Here is a 24,107-nt window from a genome sequence, read left to right as displayed (position 1 = left end):
GACGCGCACATATAGATGAACAGTGTACATTTTTAAGGGCTGTGTCCCAAACATCATCCCCAATGCCGAAACCAAGCTCCCCTTCCCAGCGTTGTTTAATGATATCTAGAGACGGGGAATTAATGGAAATACTATATTCATATATTTTAGCAATCCTCCTTCTTTGAGATTTTAGACACAGGGTTATGATGTGGTCAAGGTGAGTCTCAGGTGGGCAGGATGGAAAATTGGGAAACCTCTTTCTGATAAAGTCTCTCACCTGTAGATAGTGAAAGAAGTGGCAACGAGGGAGATCAAATTTCTCTGAAAGTTGAGAGAAGCTGACAAAGATGTTATTTATGTACAGGTGCTGAAGACTTTGTACACCCCTGGCAGCCGAGGTATTAAATGAAGAGGAGCGAATAGAAGGAAGGAACAAGGGGTTATTAAGAATGGGAGAGAAGAGAGAGGTGCCCTGTATGCCATGAAATATCTTAAACTGTTTTAAAATCCTTAAAGAATGCCACACAACTACATTATGTTTAGGAATAGAGACCAGAAGAGGGAGTGATGTCCCGAGGAGGGCAGACAGAGAGTAGGGTCGACAAAGAGAAGCTTCAATCTTAACCCGTGCAGGACAGACTGTACTATCGGGGGACAGAAGCCAGAGAGACATGTTACTTAGATTAGCAGCCCAATAATAGAATTGAAAATTCAGGGAGGAAAGACCCCCAAGGCGTTTAGGCCTTTCAAGAAATTCTTTGCGTATTCGAGCTGGTTTCCCTCCCCAAATAAAGATGGTAATTAGTTGCTGCACAGTTTTAAAAAATGAACGAGGAATAAAAATTGGCAGACATTGAAACAAATAAAGAAACTTGGGGAGAGTATTCATTTTCACTGAGTTAAGTTTACCCATTAATGAAAGCGGGAGAGCAGCCCACCGTGCAAAGTCTGATTTACACCGTTCAAGGAGAGGGATAAAATTAGCTTGGAAAAGTTTTGAGAATGATCGAGTGATAGTTACGCCAAGGTACTTAAAAGAGTCTTTTGCAATCTTGAAAGGTACACTTATCGGGGGCGGAGAGGAGAGAGTTAAGGGGAAATACTCACTCTTCTCTAAATTAAGCTTATAGCACATCAGCATATGTTTAAGTGACTTTTTAAAAGAAAATCTGTTTTTGATCTCATGTTGGTGGGGAGCAGATTCCAGGCAGAGGAACCTCTAAAAAGAAGAGACTTCATCATACAGTTAGTTCTAGGACTTGATGTTAGCAGATAACCAGTGCTCACATGGCTTGTCATATACAGTGGGTATGGAAAGTATTCAGACCCCTTCACTTTTTCTACATTTTGTTATGTTACAGCCTTATTCCAAAATGGATTAAAAAAATGTAATCCCTTATCAATCTCCACACAATACCCCATAATGACAGAGTGAAATGTTTTGTAGAATTTTTTGCAAATTAATTAAAAACATTTTGAACGTGATTTGGAAAGGCACACACCTGTCTGTATAAGATCCTACAGTTGACAGTGCATGTCAGAGCACAAACCAAGCCATGAAGTCAAAGGAATCATCTGTAGACCTCTGAGACAGGATTGTATCAAGGCACAGATCTGGGGAAGGGTACAGAAACAATTTCTGCTGCAAAAGTCCCAAAGAGCACAGTGGTGTCCGTCATACGTAATGAAAGAAGTTGAAATCACCAGGACTCTCCCTAGAGCTGGCTGCCTGGCCAAAATGAACGATTGTGGGAGAAGGGCCTTGTTCAGGGAAGTGACCAAGAACCCAACGGTCACTCTGACAGAGCTCCAGCGTTCCTCTATGGAGATGGGAGAACCTCCCATAAGGACAACCATCTCTGCAGCACTCCACAGATCAGGTCTTTATGATAGAGTGGCCAGATGGAAGCCACTCCTCGATACAAAGTACATGAAAGTTTGCCAATAGGGACCTAAAGGACTCTCAGACCATGAGAAACCACATTCTCTGGTCTGATGAAACCAAGATTGAACTCTTTGGTCTGAATGCCAAGCGTCCCGTCTGGAGGAAATCAGGCACCGCTCATCACCTGGCCAATACCCTCCCTACAGTGAAGTGTAGTGTACAGGTGGTGGCAGCTTCATGATGTAGGGATGTAAACAGCTACCAGTATGACATGTGAGATTTCCCTGTGTAGATAACATGGTCGGGGGCCCACAGCGCTCTCACTGCTATCCCGGTCTGCCCGGACAGTCTGGAAGCCGTCAACGGAGACGATGTGGTCGGGAATATCCTGATGCAGCCACGTTTCCGTGAAGCACACCATGCTACATTCCTGAATCTCCATCGGTTGAAGCTGTCTATGGTAAGTTGTGTCTCCTTACTACAAACATCTTGAATGGTAAAAATGCACACATATTGCTTAAGGAAAGTAAAGTAAAACTTTTGTCAAACAACTACGTTTAGAACACAAGAGAACAAAGGAGTGACCTTTTTTTCCAGTACAGCCTTTCAGTTGTCAGTGTAAGCTAGCGACAGAGACGATACTAGCGCCAGTTACTCTCAACATCGTATGGGTCGTCAAATACTATCACAATTTCTGCATGCTTTAGTACACCGTCAGATGACAAGAAAAACGTCATTAAAAGGAATATAATTGTAATAATTAACAATAAAAAAACTAAAGCTGCAGCTGTAGGATAGAACCCAGAAGAAGACAAAACCACATAGTTCACACGACCGTTAGGAGGCCCTCCTGTTTATTTATATATATTTGGACAATGGTTTAATAACCTATAACACCAGGAGTATTACACGCTTCATTTCAGTTTTAAAGTCCAATCGGTGGTTTATGTTACAAACCGTATATTTCAGCTGAATGAGTTGTATTAAATATTGGTTTTCCCACTTTGATTATATGATACTGGTTATACTCAGCTGTAGTTATTTAGTAATGTTCTGTGGGCACTGCTTTATAGACTATAATCTCTTGAGATTTATAATTCTCTATGTTGTGTAGGGATGCACCGATACCAATACCAGTATCGGGTATCGGGCCGATACCACGTGTCAGTACTCGTACTCGTACTCGTCAAAGCACATTGAATACCACAACACCGCACGGCTAAACTGTCTAGAGGAGGGGAGAAAAATAGCTCCTTCAACACGAGCAATTTGATAAAGCATTTGAAGAACAGCCCGGAGTTCAAGGAGTTTTCTAAAGCTAGCCAACTTTGCAACTCAGCCAACTTTGCAGCAAACGCTGGAGAGAAGAGCGAAAAAGTCCAGAGACAACCCACGAGCACTGAAAATAACAGAGGCGCTTACTCAGTACACTGCTCTTGATGACCAGCCACTGTCGGTCATGGTCATGGTCATGTAGGCCACTGTATCTCTTTTGACTCATAACCTGTGCTCTTACCACTTACCAAGAATTGTCAGAAATACAAACTTTCTCACACCTCACTTAACAGGTCAGGTGTTAAAGGGGAATTTAATTTTGGAAGGATTAAAACATTCAAACAAAATATCAATTAACATACAGCTCAATACATTTTTGTGGTAAAAACACAAGTAATAACTACCATGCATAATAACTATTCAAATCAATGCTAATAAATAAATACATCTAAAAATATTTTTCTTTTGTTTTCATAAACAGGACCAAAGTCCCTTGCAAAGATATCCAATGGTCAATGCCTATGTGCCCATCCTTGCCAGTTTCTTCTCTGGAGCCGACTTGAAACCAGCCTTCAGGCTGTCCAGGGACAGCTTCAAGCTGCTGATGCAGAGGCTGCCGGGTGAAAAAACTCACGTCTGGGGACGTGACATAGAGGTGCTGGTTACTCTCTACTGGCTTGCCTGTGGAGCCTCTTACAGGGTTACTGCTGACATCTTTTCTATGCCCTTGGCCACAGTCTGCAGGATTCTTCACAACCTGGTGGAGGCAATGATGGCAATACTCCATCGAGTCATTCATTTCCCAAAGCCAGAGGAGATGGAGGAGGTGGGGGCCAGCTTTGTCTGCCTTGCTGGCCATGAGGCATTCCGGCATGCAGCTGGTGCCATCGACGGGTGTCACATCCGAATTGTTCCTCCTGCAGAGCCACAGAGAAAATATTATTATAACAGAAAACAGTTCCCTTCAATTCTGTTGCAAGGCATCTGCAATGCAAAGGGCGCATTTGTGGATGTGTACATTGGCAATCCAGGCTCAGTGCATGATGCACTTGTTCTGCGCAGATCACCAATGTACCGCCAGGCCCTGTATCCTCCAGATGGGTACTTTCTCCTTGGTGATGGAGGATATCCATGCCTGCACCATCCTACTGGCGCTCAATCTTCTTGAGGGCCCTGGAGATCCGATCTTTGTTTGTCCCAACGGTTGTTGCTGCCTGCTGCATTCTCCAGAATATCTGTGTGGCAGCAGGTGATATCCTGGGTCTGGATGAGCGAGGTGAGTGAGATGGTTTCATTCATCGGTGATCGTACTCACTTACCAAGTGTGGAACCCTGTGGAATAAGGAGGACACGTACCCCGGATGGGGTCGGCTGCGACCTCGCGTCATCTTTAAAGACATTTCAAAGCCGTAGCATTAGTTTTGTAAATATGATTAGGATTGTTTGTTCTTGGAGTGTGTTAATGTTTTTTTGAAAATAAATATATTAAATAAAGATGTAACCTCCACATGGGCGCTGCCGTGAAGTGGTGTGGAGGCTTAACGGCTGTTTGATCTTTTGCCTGACATTTCACAGAGGCACCTGCTCTGTACCTGTTTGTGTGGGACTCATCAGGTCTAGGATTCTCCTGGACTTCAGGTACTACAGGGCCTCAGGTGATCTGGACTATTTTAGGTCTATCTGGTGCTACAGAAGTGTTTTATGTTCTGTTTCAAATGAAGACCTGCTGTTCAGCAGTAGGCTGAAAGCATGATGTTTGTTTATTTTTGTATTTATCTATTAATCAAACATCACCTCTGAAACAATGAGCTGGAAAACATGAACACGTTCACCGTGTAGAGCGGCTAATAAAGAAGATTTAAAAATCTAAATCTATGTCTGTCTTTCACTTTAGTTCAATTCATGGAGCTTTATTGGCATAACCATTCATTGACAATGTTTGAACAGCACTTATAAACATATACATCACAATATAACTTAAGAAACCAAAATATAAACAATATAATCAAAATATTTAAAAACAGAATGAAAAACAACAGAATGATAAAAAAACAGTTTCAACTAGAAAGCAACAGTAAATCATTTTATAGAAAAAAATATAAGAATTTGAACTAAACATGGAAGATAAATATATATATACAGTGCTGCTCAAAAGTTTGTGAACCTCTTGAACATTTTGGAATTTTCTATTATTTCAACCTGATTTCCTTATTTAATCAGAACCGTTATTTTTTATATGATATAGCAGGTATAGGTTTATCAATTCAATATACTTTTTTTTTTTTTTTTTAAACAATTGTGTAGTCAAGAGTAAATTAAAAAGAGTTTTTTATCAACTGATGTAGGTGCAAAAGTTAGTGAACCCTGAGCTGCATTGCTTAAAACAAGCAGTTAAGTAGAATCAGGTGGGACAAATTGGTGGCTAAATTAACCACTGAAATGGACCAATAAAGTGAGAGATGTTTAGGGAAGAAATACCAGGTCACTTTAGTCTTACCAGGTGAACCCATACAGGTCAATCATGCCGAGAGGAAGAGAGATCTCAGAGGACCTCAGGAAGAGGGTAGTGACAGCACATTTGTCTGGGGAAAGCTATAAAGTCATCTCAAAAAATTTGAGCTTCATCGTTCCACCGTGAGGCAGATCATCTACAAATGGAGAGCACTGAAAAAGACTACAACCCTACCTAGAAGTGGACGACCTTCTAAAATATCAGCAAGAGCCACAAGAAAAATGATAATTCAGGTAAAAGCCAACCCAAACATAACATCTAGGGATTTGCAGACCTCTCTTGCTGCATCTGGGACACATGTGCATGCTTCCACAATAAGAAGAAAACTCAATCAACATGGCTTTCATGGAAGGGTTGCTAGGAAGAAGCCTCTGCTCACAAAAAAGAACAAAGCTGCCCGTCTCAACTTTGCCAGAGAGCACCTGGAGAAACCTGAAGCTTTTTGGAAGTCCATTCTATGGACAGATGAGTCAAAAATTGAACTGTTTGGTCACAACCAAAACCGCCATGTTTGGCGAAAAGTCAACACTGCATACCACCAAAAGAACCTTCTCCCAACAGTGAAACATGGTGGTGGGAATGTTAAGATCTGGGCTTGCTTTTCATCCTCAGGACCTGGACAACTCCACATAGTCCAGGGAATCATGAATTCTGAGGAATATTGTAACATCCTGGAACAGAACCTGAAGCCATCAGTTTTGAAGTTAAAGCTTGGCAGAAGATGGATCATGCAACATGATAATGATCCAAAGCATTCCAGCAAGACAACCAAGGAATGGCTGAAAAAGAAGAAGATTCGTGTTCTGGATTGGCCCAGTCAAAGTCCTGACCTAAATCCCATTGAAATGCTGTGGCGGGACCTGAAGCGGGCAGTTCATGCCAGACGCCCATCCAACCTCTCTCAACTGGCTGCGTTCTGCAAGGAAGAGTGGGCAAAAATCCCCCAAAGTAGATGTGAGAGACTGATAAGTCACTACAGAAATCGTTTGGTTGAGGTTATCTCTGCGAAAGGAGGTGCAATATCCTATTAACTGAAGGGGTTCACATACTTTCGCACCCATGATATCTGAGTTTTTCTTAAATCAACCACTTGTGTTAAATAAAGAATGACAATTTAACTATTTCTTTTGTTTGAGTCCATTATTTGGAATGTCAGTATTGTGGATTGGGGTATAACTTAACATTTAATAAGGTTATTTTAGTATTTTTTTACAAAAAATCTAACCATCGTTGTGGGTTCACAAACTTTTGAGCAGCACTGTGTATATATATATATATATATATATATATATATATATATATACACACACATATATATATATATATCTATATGTACTTCTCTCTTCTCCCAGTAGATATAGCAGCCTGTGTGTGAACTGTGGGTGTATCGGTGTTATCTGTCTGTGTGTGTTTATCAATCTAGTAGGGGTGCAACGGATCAAAAAACTCACGGTTTGGATCGGATCACGGTTTTGAGTAACAGATCGGATCATTTTTCGGATCACCAAAAAAAAAGAAAAAAAAGAAGACAAGACAAATATAACTTTGTCCTCTATTTATTTTGTAAAACACCTGTATACTGTGGGCCCAGTCCTGCCTCATTCACTGCATTTCATGGCATGGCAAGTGAAGAAGCAGAGGAACTTCAAAAGTTTCACGCCATTCTTCTTTCAATCGCTGATTTTCACCGTCCACTTTTCTTTGAGCTGCAAACTTTGAACACACCGTTTTTGTACATTCTAGGGTCCTACAGCTGGCAAAGTACCAATATGTGAACTGCTCCATAGTTAAAAGTTAAAAAATTGCACCCTAAGGGCCTGATCTACTAGATCCAAAATAACGAGTGCTAATTTGCGTGTGCAAATAATCATTTTGCACGTGTTATTTCTGGGCGTGTTGCGGGTGATCTACTAAGACTGCGTGCGCAAATGATAACGAGTGCAAAAGTGGTGTGGACCGCCCTATTTTAATGAGGATTTTGCGTGTGCTATCGGCTGTCACCATGGAGAGTTTGAGAGAACAGAGTGGTCTTAAGTGATAAATGAAGTTTGAAGTTATGGAGTTGAAGGTTTTAGTGGAGGAGGGAAATAAACACATCGGTGAACTCCAGCAGAGACATCTCAGCGTTAGAAACGCGATTTTGGAGGCCATCTGTGAAAAGGTGAATGATGTGAGAAAAAAACAGAAGATCTGCCGATGAAATAAACGCTGTTTTGAAGCCAATCGGCAGCGGCAGCCATATTGCTTCTGTCGAGCCAGTGTGATGTAAAGAGGCGGGCTTTGAGCCTCCTAGCCAACAGCTGCAGTGTTCCTGCAGGCAGCTGTGCCTCTCATTGGAAGACTAGTAATCTCAATATCTTCTAAATTGCCAAATTAGAAAAAAAATTCACCCCCCTCACAGTAAGAGGACATGGAGAAATTAGCTATTCAGACTACACTCATCTTTTGTACCAGGCTGTAAACATGTTTATTAATGCTGCAAAGATCGTCTTTTTCCCATTCATGTGTATGTGACTTCCGGTACTTCCGGAGCCAGCCTCAAGCGGATCCTTGAAGAACTGCAGCTTTAACACTTCCGCGTTGACTCATATTTTTAGACCGGAGGTTGCCGCTTGATTTGCACCTGCCTTTCAAACGTACTAAATATAGACGCAAAAACAGCGCTCGCTATCTGCTTCAGGTTTGATAGATCACATTGCGTGTGCTAAATGATTACACTTGCATCTCCTCCTCCCAGTATTTTGCGCGTTCTGATGAGCTACATGTATTCTGCATATTCATGAAGGCAAACACGCTAAATGATTTGCGAGTGCTATTTTGCTCATTTGACAGACGCAATCCTCGGTGCTCCCGGTAAGTACGTCAGCTTTGCGCACGCTATCAAGTTTGCATCTGTTATTATACACGCAAACCTTTAGTAGATCGGGCCCTAAGTGACCCAGTAACAGCCTGTCTGCGTATCGTTGACATGGAGACAAGTCCTGCTAAACACATGGTGACCCGACCAAAACACAGAGTGAAGGAATAACAGTTCAGGAGCCACAAATAGGCGGCTGGATGCGGTCCACGGGTTGCGTATTGACGGCCTCTGGTGTAGTGGGTGCGCAACGGAATTTCATAATGTGGCTCAAGCACATTCAGCATTCACTGTATTTCACAGGGAAACCAAAATGCTCCCATACATGTGACTTAAGAGATGCAGGAGGTTTTTCAAGTTCCTCTGCTCCTCGGTTGCCATGACTACCGCTGTGCTTGACAAGTGAGAGTGGATTGAACATGCAGTCATCACGTGAACACGCGCAACTTTTTTCATCAACTGATCCGCGGATCACGTCCGTGCCGAACCGTGGAGAGGCATCCGTACGGAACACGGATCAACGATGATCCGTTGCACCACTACAATCTAGTGTAGAAGCCAGTGCAGATGTGGGTGCAGCTATCGGCTTACGTCAACATTCACGTGTTGTTTATGAAACATGCATATCTGGCTCAATCACCGCGTACGCTTGATCAAGTGTTGATAAATGTTGCAGCTGAAAACAATCGTCATTCAAATATCTCACCTCTGATTATTCAAGGTCCAGCCGGGATGGACCACAGAATTTACGACAAGGAGGGACACTCTATGGCAAAAAAACGGAAAACATGTCTGAGCTAGAGACCGACACCACCATAGACATATATGTAGACGCCGCATTGACTGACTGCGGCGTCCCCCCCCCCCCCCGTGACCTGCGTGGGATTTGAGTCTATCCACCACCCACGTTCAGGTTAATAAATACCAACCTGTGCGTGGAAATGGTTGTACACGCAGTTTTCTGTCGTACACGCAGTCTTCTGTCGTACACGCAGTTTTCTGTCGTACACGCAGTTTTCTGTCGTACACGCAGTCTTCTGTCGTACACGCAGTTTTCTGTCGTACACGCAGTTTTCTGTCGTACACGCAGTTTTCTGTCGTACACGCAGTTTTCTGTCGTACGCATGTTTGATAAAAGAGGGCCATAGCCTCCAGTTCTGTTGTGTTTTTTGCCTTCCAATTGATTTCTGTCAGTTTTGTTCATATGATTACAACCCAGCTTTCTTTCTTTTAAAGATAACTAAACTGTGTAACTGACTGTTTTTGTCTATTTGACTAACTGACTGAAATGTCTACTGTATTATTTATAACTATTCTGTGGCTGTTTGTTCTGTATGTCCATCCCTGTGTGGTTTTGTGTTTTGTAATTAGAGTTGTTATGGGAGAAAAACACAGCATTGTCTAACCTCTCCTTTGTTTAATACTGTTGATTTTCAATAAAAAAAAAAGACCACTGAAAGAAAGACTTCAGCATCCTTCAACTTACAGACTTCATTTGACTTTAAAATGTTCACAAATCTTAAATATTTATCTTATATTCAACTATTTTCTGTATCTTTCACAGTTTTTGAGGTTTTACTGTTTCTTTAACATTGGTATGTGTGGTGGAATGGAGTCTTCTCAGAGCACGTGATGTCATCAGGCTGTGTCCAACCTCCGGTATAGAAAAATTAGTCAATGCGGAAGTGCTAAAATCTGCAGTTCATCGAGGATCTGCTTGAGGCTGGCTCCGGAAGTGACACACACATGAATTGGAAAAAGCCGATCTTTACAGCACAAATAAACATGTTTACAGCCTGGTACAAAAAAACAGTGTAGTCTGAATAGCTCACTTCTCGATGTGCTCTCACTGTGAGGGGGGTGAATTTTTATGTAACTCATTCATTTAGACGATCTCAGGGGAAAGGCTCGTGCATAAATTATAATATTAGGGGCGTGGTCAAGTTGACTGACAGATGGATGAGTAGCTAGTAGCTGGTTGCCACAATGCTAGATCTCGCACTTTTGACCTTAGCTTAATCGCGTCACTGACCTTGAATGTTCTCTTTGTTCCTTCTTTTTTCGTCATTTGGAGTGTATTTTATGCCGATATCTGACTATCAATATGGCTTGTTGTGCTATAAATTGCTCTAACAGACCGTCCAAGCGTTCGTCGCTCCAGTTTTTCCGGTAAGTGAAATTTATATGACAAACTTTATTAACGAGCAGGTTGCCACCCTCCCTAGAGTTAGCTCCGAATGCTCCGAGCCTAGAGTTTGATACAGTCTGTGGCATGGACCATAGGCCTGGACCTAGCTCGATCATTTAAGTTAGCTGATGAATTCACTAATCCACCTGATGCATTTGATTAGTTAAGCCCAACAAGAAACTTGCGTATGCTTCAAGTATATGTTTGACAGGACCATTGAGTTGCACTTGTTTAAAGCTGGGGTTGGTAATCAGATTTAGATCCACTTTTTGTTATACTGGTTAAAATGATCTTTATGTCCTGATGGCAATTAAAGCTAGGGTTGGTAGTCTCGGAAAACCAGCATGAATTTGAATGTAGCTTTTCCTCATGACTCCGTCTAACCCCTCCCCTCCTCCCTTGGAGCTCCTCCAAAACGACACCCCCCCCCGCTCACATGCACGAGCGCCGCTGATTCTCGACCATATGATGGTGACTGATTCAAAACCGGTCCTCACCAAAACATTCTCATAGTGAAAGTTAAAAACACAAACAAACATGGCTGCTGTTAGTACTCACAACTATCATTCTAGCATTATCCAGGTGTACTGGTGACATGATATCAGGAGAAAAGTTATAACACATATATAATACTGTAACAGCTCTACTGTTTGTTAAACGTGTTCAGTGTAGATGTTCTTAATTCCTACAGTGTTGATGGTCAGTGAAGGCATCAGGAGAGGTGTAGAGTGTGTGAGCGGAAGAGAGGAGAGACAAGAGGAGAAGTTCTTCATTCATTCAAACATTGATTGTTGTTTTGTTGGTTGGCGTGATCACGGCCGACAGTGACCGGTTATTAAAACTCAACGTGTTCACGAATCGACTCGTCATCACTACAGCGTCCGGACAAACGCTACAATAAATATATATTTTCTGTAGGACTTACTGAACGTCATTAATTATTCTGCTTGTTGGTGAGAGCTTTTTAGACTCTGATCCGGACTACAGTCCTGAGTAAAGCACCTCATCAGGTCAGAGGGGACAGGCCCGGGGACGAGCGAGAGGGGCAGTAAATAGAGTCAGGGGAAGCAGAGGCAGGAGACGGGGACTCGGAGGAGTGCACGTTGGGGAAATGTACGCGCAGGAGGCGGGCAGAACGGCTGGACGGGATTTGATAGGTTTAAAATTTGGGGAGCCAAAAAACGGTGATTGGTTGGTGTTTTCCCAGGTTTACTCCGGATGTAGATAGCAGTTTTTTTTCACTCTTTTTTAAGAACACATCATGTATTGATTGCCATCAGGACATAAAGATCATTTTAACCAGTATAACAAAAAGTGTATCTAAATCTGATTACCAACCCCAGCTTTAACACACCCTGACAAGTATGAAAAGGATAAAGACATCACCTTTTCCAAAAGATATTTCTAGTTTGCCAAATCATGCCAGTTTTCCGTATCCTTACTTCATTAAGTAATAACTTCATAACATAGTTACATGTATTATAAGTAAACTTTAAATACACTTCTTATTCTTTTGTCTTCTTTAAAATGTGTAATCAATTAGTATTGGTATTTCATTTATGCTCGTTCAAATAATCATACTTTTCCATGATACTGTTCATCAACATGATACTGGTGGTGAATGTTTTTTAATGAGTTAATTAATGGTGAATGCATGATTTATTTTCAGAGTTGATACAGAGTGTTAGCTCAAGATAAATAGCCTTAATGAATTACTGAAATTCCCTTGTGGTATTCAGAAATATGTTTATACTGAAGACTTGTGCAACCACCTAATAACACCTAATAATAACTTTTAGAGCCATTTGTTATGTATTTTTTTAACCACTAGATGGTGATGTTTTACCTGACAGTGATACATTTTGGAATGTCTGCTGATGGTGAACAGGTGTATAAATTAGGGCAGGTAGCCTAGTCTTTTGTTGGAAGATGAAAGGAGCACACGGTTCTTACCATACATGCATGCAAGCTGAATGAACAAACTGGACAATGTCATTCTTTTTCACTGCAATACATGGGAACATCACCCAAAGGAAAATCTGGTTTTGGACTTCAATTTAATTACTCTCTGTTTTCATATAACATCATAACATTTAATTTAAAGACAATATTTACAGAAAAAATAAACATGTTCACAGCCTGGTTCTAAAAACTGTTCACCATAGACTGTATGGCTCCCGCTTTTGCCCGCCATGGGCACAGAGCGCTGCAGAGTCGGGGAAGCAGCCTTGGGAAAAGGGCACCCGGACATGAAAACAATTTTGGAAAGATAGAAACGTCAAGAGAACAATGTCATGGCTACAGATGCTTTTGGAACATTAACAATAACATTAACAATAATAATATAATAATAATAATAATGATTATCATTATTATTATATTATTATTATTATTATTTAAATATAAATCTCAATATTTGGCATGACAGTCATGGCCTTTTTTTTTTTTTTTTGCAAATTAAGGAAGTCCTAAAGGCCAATTCCAAAGGCGGAGTCATTTAGACTGAACTGAAAGCAGTTCATTGCGTTTGGAAGTGGTCTTTAAGACTTTTTGCTATATCAGTTAAAAATATGTCATTTCCCCTTAGGTGTGAAATGAACTCCATCCCTCAAAAATAGCCCAGGACTGTCATGTTTAATGTGAGGGTGCTCAACCAGAGCACCATCTAGGGTCCTCAGAAATGTAGCCATGACACTGTTAATACATTTTCTAGACTTCTCTATCTTTGCTGGAATGCTTACAGCTTTCCACCGGCACCGCTGAGTGATGCCAGACAAAATTATTTTCATGTGCGGGTGCTGGACACGGAGATGCTGGAGGTCCTCTTTCATTACATTTAAAAGTTTTACACCGCTGACCTCCCCCACATCATTGCCCCCACAGTGGACAAGGAGGATGTCCGGTGCTGTCCTTCCTCTCAGACTGTGGACAAAGAAGGGGAGGAGGCCCCTCCAACGCAGTCCACCCCAGCCTAACCAGCAGATCCGTGTCCCCTGGATCCCAAGGTTGCTTCCCATCGTCTCTGCAGCTCTCTGGGCACCACGAGGGACGTAGCTGTCCCCCATTATCCAGATGTTGTCTATGAAAGAGATAGGAAAAGGTGCAATTAATGCCTTAGGTATTTTTATAATCTATATATAACTAACTTATATAAGACAGCTCAGTTTTTCAATTCTTAGAAAGCTAGTAATATCTGCAAGGATGACATGGAACAAGAAAGCAGCAAGTCAGTGGATGTAGATGTAGTCTTAATAGCTCTAGAAGTTAATAGCGTTTGTATGCACCCTTATTTTGGCCCCGTTTTTCATGTTTAAAGCTAGGTGGCGCTCTTCCTGTTGAGTTTGGGATATGGGTGCAAGAGGCTTTTTTGTGCGTCCTGATGACATGAATATGCATAAAATTTTTCAAGCATGTAGCTCAAAATAACCCCTATAGGGAGGGTTTTTTGAAAACTGTAGGGGGCGCTAGTGAGCAAATTTTTTCGACTTTTTTTTGCGAAACCCATAAAATGGCGCAAGTTTTCCCAGCACTGATGAGTGTGTTGGATGAGGTGAAATTACGTGCATTTTAAAGTCACAAAATTCCATTTTCCAACGTTTTTTTTTGATGCCCCGCCCCAAACTCTGACACGCCCACATCTTTCGTCTGAACGGAATGCCTTTACTTTGTATTAATCGTCAATGGGTTTACTATAGAATGTGTCTAGTTTGGACTGCATCGGAGAAAAGCTCTAGGAGAAATGAGCAAAAGTATGCACCCTTGCACAGACCTATTTTGGCCCCATTTTTTCATGTTCAAAGCTAGGTGGCGCTCTTCCTGTTGAGTTTTGAATATGGGTGCCACTGACTTTTTGTGCGTCCTGATGCCATAAATATGTGTAAGATTTTTCATGTATGTAGCTCAAAATACTTGATGCGTAGGGTGTTACTTTTACCTCTAGGGGGGGCTACATTTTTTTTTTTTGCGAGACCTATAATAACTTGCAATTTTCACCAGGCCCAATGAGTGTGCAAAAATATCCGCGCTTTCATTCACGTTCAGGGGTCCAAAACTGCAATTTCCTATAATAATAACCCTTAGGGTAACAATAGGGCCTTCGCCACCAGCGGTGCTTGGGTCCTAAATATTTGTGCCACTCCAAAAAACAGTTCCTGTCCACTACAAGACAGAGGGGCACAACACAGGTCTGACACTTCCAGGGTGTCACACCTCTTGTTGTCCACCTGGAGGTAGCGTGTGCACCTCAACCTGCCTTTGCTGGCTTTTTGGCCAGCATCTGTGGCAATAGGCACAGGCACATGATCAGCTCTACTGCTCTGAGGAACACCTGCCTTGTCAATGCCACAAAGCTGACACATAAGCTCCACCATGAAATCTTTGTGTGCTTTGGATTGCACCTGCCTGGCTCTGCTCATCTCACGATGTAAGATGTAGGCGTTTGTTGTTGCAATGTCCAGGAGGTGCATCAACACAGTCCTGTACCAGCGAGCAGTTTTTCTGTGGGTGGAGTAATATTGAATGAGCTGGTCTGACAGGTCAACCCCACCCATGTGCCTGTTGTAGGCCATGATTGGAGTGGGACAGGGAATGTCACTCACAGTGACATCTCCACTCTTCACCCATCTCTGCCCTGTCTCATCTAAAAATGCAGGATGGATGATGGAGCACACAGAAACTTCCCTCGTGTCCATCCACTTTACAAAGACGAGTGGGCCCTGTCTAATCCATCTCACTGATCCTCTTCTGCATTTTTTGTGTGAGAGCATTTTCCCTCCATTTGGGGCATCCTTTCCTGTTCTCCCTGTAGGTGCCACATGCTACAAACTTCATGCTGGACAGGTCCATGAACAACCAGGGACTGGTGTAGAAGTTGTCCATGTAGATATGGTACCCAGTGCCAAGATAGGATGGCTGAATGAGGTTCATGACCACATCATAAGACAGCCCATGATTACATGTCTTGCCAGTGTGTATTTGGAACCTGACAGTGTAGCCATTGCTTGACTTGGCCAACACAAAAAGTTTTAGACCCCATTTTGTGGGCTTGTCCTTCATGTATTGGGTCAAAACAAAATAAAAAATCTTTAGAACTATAAGAATTTAGACAATGAGAAAAAAGGAGCAGATTATAACTTTAGGAGCAGATTATAACTTTAGAGTGATTTTGACCCAAGAACACATTCAATTTTAACAAAAACAATAAAATTCTGTATCACTCTTCTGTTACTTGTTGCTTGCAAGGACAAAATGTGTGTAATAATACATTATAATGTAACGTAAAACATGTATTCAGTTCAACAGTGAACTATAAGACATAGAACATAAGTAGTTCTGCTTTTCTTCTTCCTCTGGATATTTTAGCTGTGATAATCCTGGAAGCATGTTTTCTTTTTGGTTATGCAGAGGAACATCTTGCATTTGGTGCACTTGATGTATGTCTTGTAGTCCTGTAGTTTGCAGCTGTCTTTGGTTTGTAAAAGCTGCCAGATCCTCAAAGATTTTGTTATCAATGTACTGTGAAAAGTACTGGATTGGACTCCAGTATTGACGGATTTTAGGGTCATCTTGATAGGCAGGAAGCCCAGGTAGCACAGGTGTGAATCTGTTTTGATGGATGATAAAAACAAACAAAAAAAAAACACAAAAAAAATTCAAGTTAATAAAAGGAGTAACAGTTAATTTTTTTAACATCAATTTGGATTAATGCAGTAATTTCAGTCATGGATATGATATGACTCCCTATTGACCAACTTTATAAGCATATTTTTAGGTAACTTGCATATATTTAACAGCATTTACACAGTACAAATACTACAATAATCTAACATGATCATAAAGTGTAATACATTGGCCTGAAACTAAAAAAAACATACAAGTTAGTCCTGGCCCACAGAGCACGATGACTTTGCTGCTCCCTCTCTGCCTCTGACTCATCAGATTCTCCTGCATCTTCTTCCTCTCCTTCTTCATCATCATCTACACCTATCACAGGCTGATACTCATCCTCCTCATCCTTTTCCTCATCTGAAAGTTCCAAATCTGAATCTCCCTCCACTATCCGGTACAGAATCCTCTCTGCTTCACTTCTTTCTCCTACAACAATGTGCAGTCATTAAATACATTAAAATGGTCCTGGTGTCCACTACAGTTGACATTCATTAAATGCCTGTTATTTCAAAACAGAAACAATGAAACTGTTTTCAGATGTAAAAATATTATTCTTATGTTTATGAACAAGAATATATATAATTATCATGGTAAAAATAGCAATAGATAAAGAATATTTGACTTACCTCTCCTCTGTCCATAAAATGTGGTTGCTGGTATGGCAGCCATCTTGATAGAGGAAAAAAGTAAAGTTCCCAGCATGCAAACCAATCACATGACACATCAATGGAAAGCCCAGGATGTCCCCTGCAGAATACTATAGGGCTTGGAAGGGTAACTCCAAATACTTTAGCAAGATACAGGAGAACAAAATGTCTATTATAAAGGACATTAATGAATGGGCCGGGTCTCAGGAGGATATAGCGCTTTTCTAGTCTTTCTGACCACCCAAAGCACTTTTATACTACTCGTCACGTTCACCCATTCATACCCATTCACTCACTGATGGTAGAGGCTGCTATATTGTGGGACCATCAGTATTAGCTAATCTCATTCGTTCACACTCACACACCACTGAACAACAGAGCGAGCAATTTGGGGTTCAGTGTCCTGCTCAAGCACACTTTGGCATGTGACTGTAGGAGCTGGGATCGAACCGCCAACCTTCTGATTGATAGATGACCGACTCCACCCGCTGAGCCACAGCCGCCCCGGAGGTGTGGCTCTGCTGCATGAGCCTTCCAAACTTTCCTTTTTAACCTTTAACTTATTTTCAGTACATCTTACTGAAAAACATAACTTGAAAGTGCTAAAACAACTTGGAAGTGTTTAAAAAGGCCATGAACTCAGTCCTGAAGAATCTCTCTGAGGTGACTGTTCTGTTACTTCAGAAGCAGCTGTTTTTATCAGCATGCTACCTTACTGCTAAGTTAGTTTAGATTACTTTCCAATTTCTTACATGCTATTAAGATTTAATATTAACCAGTATGATCCTTAGCTTACCTAACTGATAACTAACCATAACATGCTTTTTAAGATTTAATATTAACCAGTATGATCCTTAGCTTACCTCACTGATAACTAACTATAACATGCTTTTTAAGATTTAATATTAACCAGTATGATCCTTAGCTTACCTCACTGATAACTAACTATAACATGTTTTTAAGATTTAATTGTTCTATGTTGAAGCTCAAGATTTCCACCGTATAGAACAAAGTATGAAATAAATTTTAAAAATTGGCCTTCTGACAGTTTCCCGTTTGTTATTAACTCTTTATCTTATTAAAGTTAAAAAGGTTAAAAAATCATCAAAAGAATATCAATTCTGTGAGGCAGGTGTACGGGCATCTACAGAGGTGGGGTTTGAGGCTCCTCCCAACAGCTATGTGTTCCAGCCTGTCAGTCAAGTCAGTCATGTTCTTATTTGAGCAAAAACTCGTAATCTTAATATCTTCTGAACCGCCACATTAGTAAAATATTCACCCCCGTACAGTGTGTGCTGATACAGAAATTAGCTATGTAGACTGAAGCTGTTTTTTGACCCAGGCTGTAAACATGTTTATTTCTGCTGTAAAGATCGTCTTCTTTGAATGGGTGTGTATGTGGTTTCTGGTGTTTCTGCAGCCAGCCTCAAGCGGATTCTCGATGAATTGCAGTTTATAACACTTCAGCATGGGCGTCATATTTTGAGACCAGTGGTTGCTTGATCATAAGTGAGCAGAGATGAATGAAAATACAATTAAACTGGATAACAAACGACCAGGGGGAAGGTACTGCAAACAGACTACACAGATAGGTGAATGCTGTTCTTTTAGTGTTTTTTCCTTCAATCCCATCAATCTTGTAAAGATATTAAAAACTCAATTATGTTAGAGATTGAACTTGTACCCTAATATATTGCACACTGCTGTAACTCCATACATTTCCCCGCTGTGGGATGAATAAAGGAGTATCTTATCTTATCTTATCTTATCTTAGTACTGTATATCTTTGATATAACATCAAGTCAAATAAAAATTATAATAATACTTGTAATAAACAGGGAGTGGTGCTTTGGATATAATTTATAATTCCTTCAGGAGGCTTTGTCTGTCTCAGACCAAGCGGCAACCTCTGGTCCTAAAATATGAGGCTAATGCAGAAGTGCTAAAAACTGCAGTTCATCAAGTGTCCACTTGAGGCTGGCTGCAGAAACACCAGGAACCACATACACACCCATTCAAAGAAGACGATCTTTACAGCAGAAATAAACATGTTTACAGCCTGGTTCAAAAAGCTGCTTTGGTCTACGTAGCTCATTTCTCTATCAGCACACACTGTACGGGGGGTGATTTTTTTTTTCATGCAACGGTTCAGAAGATATTAAGATTATGAGTTTTTGCCCAAATAAGGTCATGACTAACTTGATCGACAGTCGGGAACACATAGCTGTGGCGAGGAGGATCAAAGCCCGCCTCTTTACGTCCAGGGGTGCAGCTCGCTCGGCTAGGAGTGAAGCTTCCACAACAACTCCTCCCTTGCTTTGATTGACAGCTGCTGTAGAGGGATATTTTGGCTTCAAACCCATTCAATGAGAAAAGGCGGAGCAACACAGTCCATTTTATTTACAGTCTATGTTTACGTCACACTTTGACTGGTTCAGTTCAACATTTCCAATATGGCTCCCTACGACGATTGGCTTCCAAACAGCGCTCAGGAACAGATGGGTGACGTCACGGATACTACATCCATTATTTATACTGTCTCAGACACATTGCTCTGTTTTCAGTTATTTGACCTTTGCACAGGTTACATGAAACTACTCTGGGGTCAAATTACCATCAAAATGATGCTCTTGTTGGAGTTTGAACCAAAGCACCAGTCACTATTATAATTTACATTTATCAATTAATTAAAAATTATGCATAAAAATTGGCAAATTGGAGTGGAATAAAAAACTATTTAAACTGCATCACTGTTGAAGTGGTTTGTGTGTAGAAGTCTTATCATGTGTGATACCTTCACAGTACCGACAGTGATTGTGGTTTCCTGAGATCAAAGACATAAAGACAGTGAAAGCCCAATAAAGGAGTGTCTCAGATAAAACCCACCCCCTCTCATGGTGTCATGTGTGCAGGTAAAGAATGAACCAGTGAGCTCTGTACATCAGATTATTATAGAGTTTATTATATAAACAACAGTCTACACTGATTATCAGGGAACAGTTTCTAATGATCAAACACAGAATGTACACCTTAAGATTTATCTGAAGTTAGTGTGTTCAGTTTCACCACATCAAGTCTTACTTCACATTTAACAAAACAAAGATATATACCTGAAATCACATTAAAGGAATGAAGTAACTAACTGCACTAACACATTGTTAAGATACTACTACTACTACTACTAAAAACACAATAAATAAAACAACACAATAAAATAAATAAAAACAACAAGCAGAGTAACACCAAGTTAAAATGAAGCTGTGAAATTATACGTAGAATGCAGCTTGGAACAGATGGGTTTTGAGTTTTGATTTGAAGAGGGGTAGTGAGTCCAAGTTTCTGATGTCTGGTGGGAGTGAGTTCCAGAGTTGGGGAGCAGAGCGACTGAAAGCTCTGCTCCCCATGGTGCTGAGACGGGCAGAGGGCACCGAGAGGAGGAGGTGAAAGTGATTCTGAATTGGATTCGTCCACTTCTTTCTGTCTCACATGTTAAGATAATTATTCAGACCAAACAACATGTTCTCTCAGCTGGAGCACACTGCAGACTGTTTGAGCAGTAACCAATGAGAGTTTAACAGGAAACCAGCAGAGGGCAGCAGATACACAGACGCAGGCTAGATTAAATCTCCCCTTTCCATCAGAGCTTCAAACCTGCATGTTTTCATCACCTCAGACATAAAGTTAAAACAAAGATTCTGGAGTGATCCTTGTTTATGGCGTTATATTTGTGCACAAAAAATGTTTTTTTTAGAACTCAAAATTGGATTTTGTGAAAAAATCTGAAAACAAATCAGTTTGAGCAAACAATAATCAATAACGTGCTCAAGTCATTATTTTTCATGCTTGCAGAATACAAATACATGTGCATTAACAACATGTTTTCCTCATGTTGTTAAGAATAAGAATAAATAGAAATAATATCATTCACAAGTTCCTTTTATTACATCACTGACATGACTGTCCTCTGTTAGCTAGTCTAAAGACTCAGTGAGTCACTGAAACACAATCTAATACAAACACTAAAGAGGACCAGAACTTCAAACTGGCACAAAAACCCAAACTAAGCATGTCATATAGAGACACATAGAGAAATCAGCCTGATCTTTGTGGACTCTGAAATGACCATGAACACAAATAAACAGTTATTACTCGGCCCTTCCCATAGGAAAATAAATTTAGAGAGGAGATCTCAAAAGTGTTTCATGTATGTCTCCTAGACAACAATGAGATGTGTTTGAAAGCAAAATGAGACTATAGCTTATGTCTCCTGTTTCTCATTCTATCCTCCAGAGAAAAGTTGTAAAAAGTCTCAGCTTAGTCTCCCTTTCAGTTCAAAAGGAGATCTGGTCCAAGTCTGAAATGATTCTCAGGTACTTCTCAGGTGTTGTGACTCCTTTTGAGCTCAGGTGGAGAAATCAGGGAGCTCTCTCAATTGTCTCAATCTAACCTCATCCATTTGTTTTTGTCAGACTCAGTTTTTGAGTCTCAAGTTGAGCTCAGATGGAGCAAAGAAAGAGCCTGAGCTCATCTTTTCATGAACGTTTATAGTGCCCTGCAAAATTAAGATTTCAATGTAATTGTCCACAAAGTTACAATTCTCATTAAAACATTTGAACCACTTCAAGATCAGCTATTTAGATGTGAAATGATCTCTTCTTTAACTTCACAATCTGGTCCTTCCTTTACAAGTCTGTTTGGAACAAAACCACTTCACAAAGATTTAGTGGATTTGAGAGAAACTGCAAAAGATAGAGATTTCATACCAGATATGACAGACGATATATTTAATATATGGGCCGCAAAAGGGCCGACCAGATTTAGCCAGATTATTACAATTAAAGGGGTGGATTATTTTGGGCACAGGTGGCCTAGCGGTCTAAGCACCCCACATACAGAGGCTACAGTCCTCGTTGTAGGGGTCACCGGTTCGATTCCCGGCCGGTCGACCATTTCCTGCATGTCTTCCCCCGCTCACTACTCCCTACATTTCCTGTCTCTCATCAGCTGTCCTGTCAAATCAGTCTCAACTATTTCTCCTAGTGAATTTTAGGAGACACTATAGAGAAACTAATGAGAACAATTTGAAACCTGAATGAGGCTGAAGTGAGAATCTCAATTTTGTCTCCAGAGACTTAGAAGAGAAAGCCTTGAGCAGTAAAAATTTTCCTCTGGGTTAGATCAGCTCTTGCTCTGTATCTCAGCACACCAGTAGATAAAAAGATAATAAACATGGATTGTTCACAGACTGAAAACAACTTGACCAACACATCCTTACAGACATCCTCACCAAGAGAAGACAGGCTGTTAACTGTGTTAAATCTTCAAGCTGCTAAGACAGAGCTCGCATCTTCAATGGTTCACTGAGTATAACAACATCTGTGTCTGTGTTTGTGTTTATCAGTAATGTTTTTCAGCTTCAGATATAACATCCCCCTACAGATAACTGTGATGAGACAACTTGATGTCAGAAACTCATGTTAGATAAAGGTTCATTCTTTGGATTAACTTTGTTCCAGCACCACATTGTTTAAACCACCTCCTCTGAGGTGAGCTGCTTGTCTTCTCCTTAGATGTAGAGAGTCTTTAGTTTTCCTGTCGCCTGTTGCTTTGGTTACCTGTGGCGTCATATTGCAGAGAGCAGATTTACACAAATGGCCATCAGAAGTATTTCTGTGGTCGTGGTGTTCTGTGAAGTCCACTAAAAAACAACCACAGTACGTCTGATACTTTTTTAGTTTCAGTTACTCAAACCCCAAAAAGTTTTTAAAGACTGTCCACCATGAGCTGTCAGCTTGATTCAAAAGTTTCTTTAACAGGTCGTCCATTTCTTTTTCATGTCTGTTCTGCAGACTTTTCTTTGCCTCCTCAGTTTCCTGCTTTTTCATTTCTTCTTCCTGTTTTCTCAGCAACTCACTGATTTCATTCAGGTTGTCCTTGTTATTGGTCACACATTTCACGATGTCACAAACATGTTGTTGATGTTTCTTCATTTCCTCTTCATTGTGGTCATTGAGCGCCTTCAAGAGGTCATATTTCTCATCTTTGTCTCTCATTTGTTTCTGGTACTCTTCCTTCTGAGCCGCTGATTCCTTTCTGTATTTCTCATCTTTCTCTCTCATCTCTTCAGCTTTCTTTCTGGCTTCTTCTTCATAATTCTTTATCAGATTCTCAAATTCTTTCTTAACCTTCTCAATGGCTTTCTTCTCTTTTTCCTCTTCCTCTTCTTCCTGTCTTCTTTCCTTTCTTTTCTTCTCATAGATTTCTCTTTCCTGTTCAAACTCTTCTTGGAGTTTTCTGAATCTTGCTCTTTCCACCTGTCGTCTCTGTTCCTCTTCTTGATTTCGTTTTTCCCACCACTCATTTTGTTGTTTCTCCTGACTCTCTCTTTCTTCTCTCATCTTTTCTCTTGCTTCTTCCAGCTGTCTCACAATGGTTTCTTTTGCCTCTGATTCTAACTTTATCTTTCTCTCCAAAGCTTTAAGTTTCTCTTCCCACTCCAGTCGTTGAACTTCTTCCTGCTGTTTTCTCTTCCTGTCTTCTTCTTCTCTCGTTTGCTTTTCTTTTCGTCTCTCCTCTTGTTCCTTCTTAATGTTTTCCTCCATTTCTTTTAGTTCTTTTTCTTTCTGTTTTCTCTCCTTTTCCATTTCTGCTCTCTGTTGATTCTTCATCCTCTCCTCTTCTTCTTCTTGTCTCTTTAGATCTTCTTCCTTTCTTTTCTTCTCATATTTTTCTCTTTCCTGTTCAAACTCTTCTTGGAGTTTTCTGAATCTTGTTCTTTCCTCCTGTCGCCTCTGTTCCTCTTCTTGATTTCGTTTTTCCCACCACTCATTTTGTTGTTTCTCCCGACTCTCTCTTTCTTCTCTCATCTTTTCTCTTGCTTCTTCCAGCTGTCTCACAATGGTTTCTTTTTCCTCTGATTCTAACTTTATCTTTCTCTCCAAAATTGTGAGTTTATTTTTCAACTCCAGTCGTTGAAGTTCTTCCTGCTGTTTTCTCTTCCTGTCTTCTTCTTCTCTCATTTGCTTTTCTTTCTGTCTCTCCTCTTGTTCCTTCTTAATGTTTTCCTCCATTTCTTTTAGTTCTTTTTCTTTCTG

The 24,107-nt window shown here is 40.7% G+C and overlaps 2 protein-coding genes across 2 annotated transcripts; one reads left to right on the top strand and one right to left on the bottom strand.

Annotated features, from left to right (window-relative positions):
- The first annotated feature begins 2,271 nt into the window (after positions 1-2,271).
- LOC117830247 (putative nuclease HARBI1) lies at positions 2,272-5,009 on the top strand. The gene is made up of 2 exons (XM_034708281.1): positions 2,272-2,327; positions 3,624-5,009. The coding sequence occupies exons 1-2, from the start codon at positions 2,325-2,327 to the stop codon at positions 4,308-4,310; spliced, it is 690 nt and encodes a 229-aa protein (XP_034564172.1). The 5' UTR covers positions 2,272-2,324; the 3' UTR covers positions 4,311-5,009.
- A 17,097-nt stretch (positions 5,010-22,106) lies between these two features.
- On the bottom strand, positions 22,107-23,619 carry LOC117829663 (golgin subfamily A member 6-like protein 22). The gene has a single exon (XM_034707272.1). The coding sequence runs from the start codon at positions 23,613-23,615 to the stop codon at positions 22,755-22,757; it is 861 nt and encodes a 286-aa protein (XP_034563163.1). The 5' UTR covers positions 23,616-23,619; the 3' UTR covers positions 22,107-22,754.
- Between the last annotated feature and the right edge of the window lie 488 nt (positions 23,620-24,107).

This window comes from Notolabrus celidotus, chromosome 18, assembly GCF_009762535.1.
Source record: "Notolabrus celidotus isolate fNotCel1 chromosome 18, fNotCel1.pri, whole genome shotgun sequence".
Classification (NCBI taxonomy): domain Eukaryota; kingdom Metazoa; phylum Chordata; class Actinopteri; order Labriformes; family Labridae; genus Notolabrus; species Notolabrus celidotus.
The sequence above is the reverse complement of the archived record's forward strand: the minus strand, read 5'-3'. Positions and strand labels throughout refer to the sequence as shown.

What these genes read in the sequence shown, in the direction of transcription:
- LOC117829663 (XM_034707272.1), bottom strand. Translation starts at nt 23,615, where the DNA reads ATGGAGGAAAACATTAAGAAGGAACAAGAGGAGAGACGAAAAGAAAAG.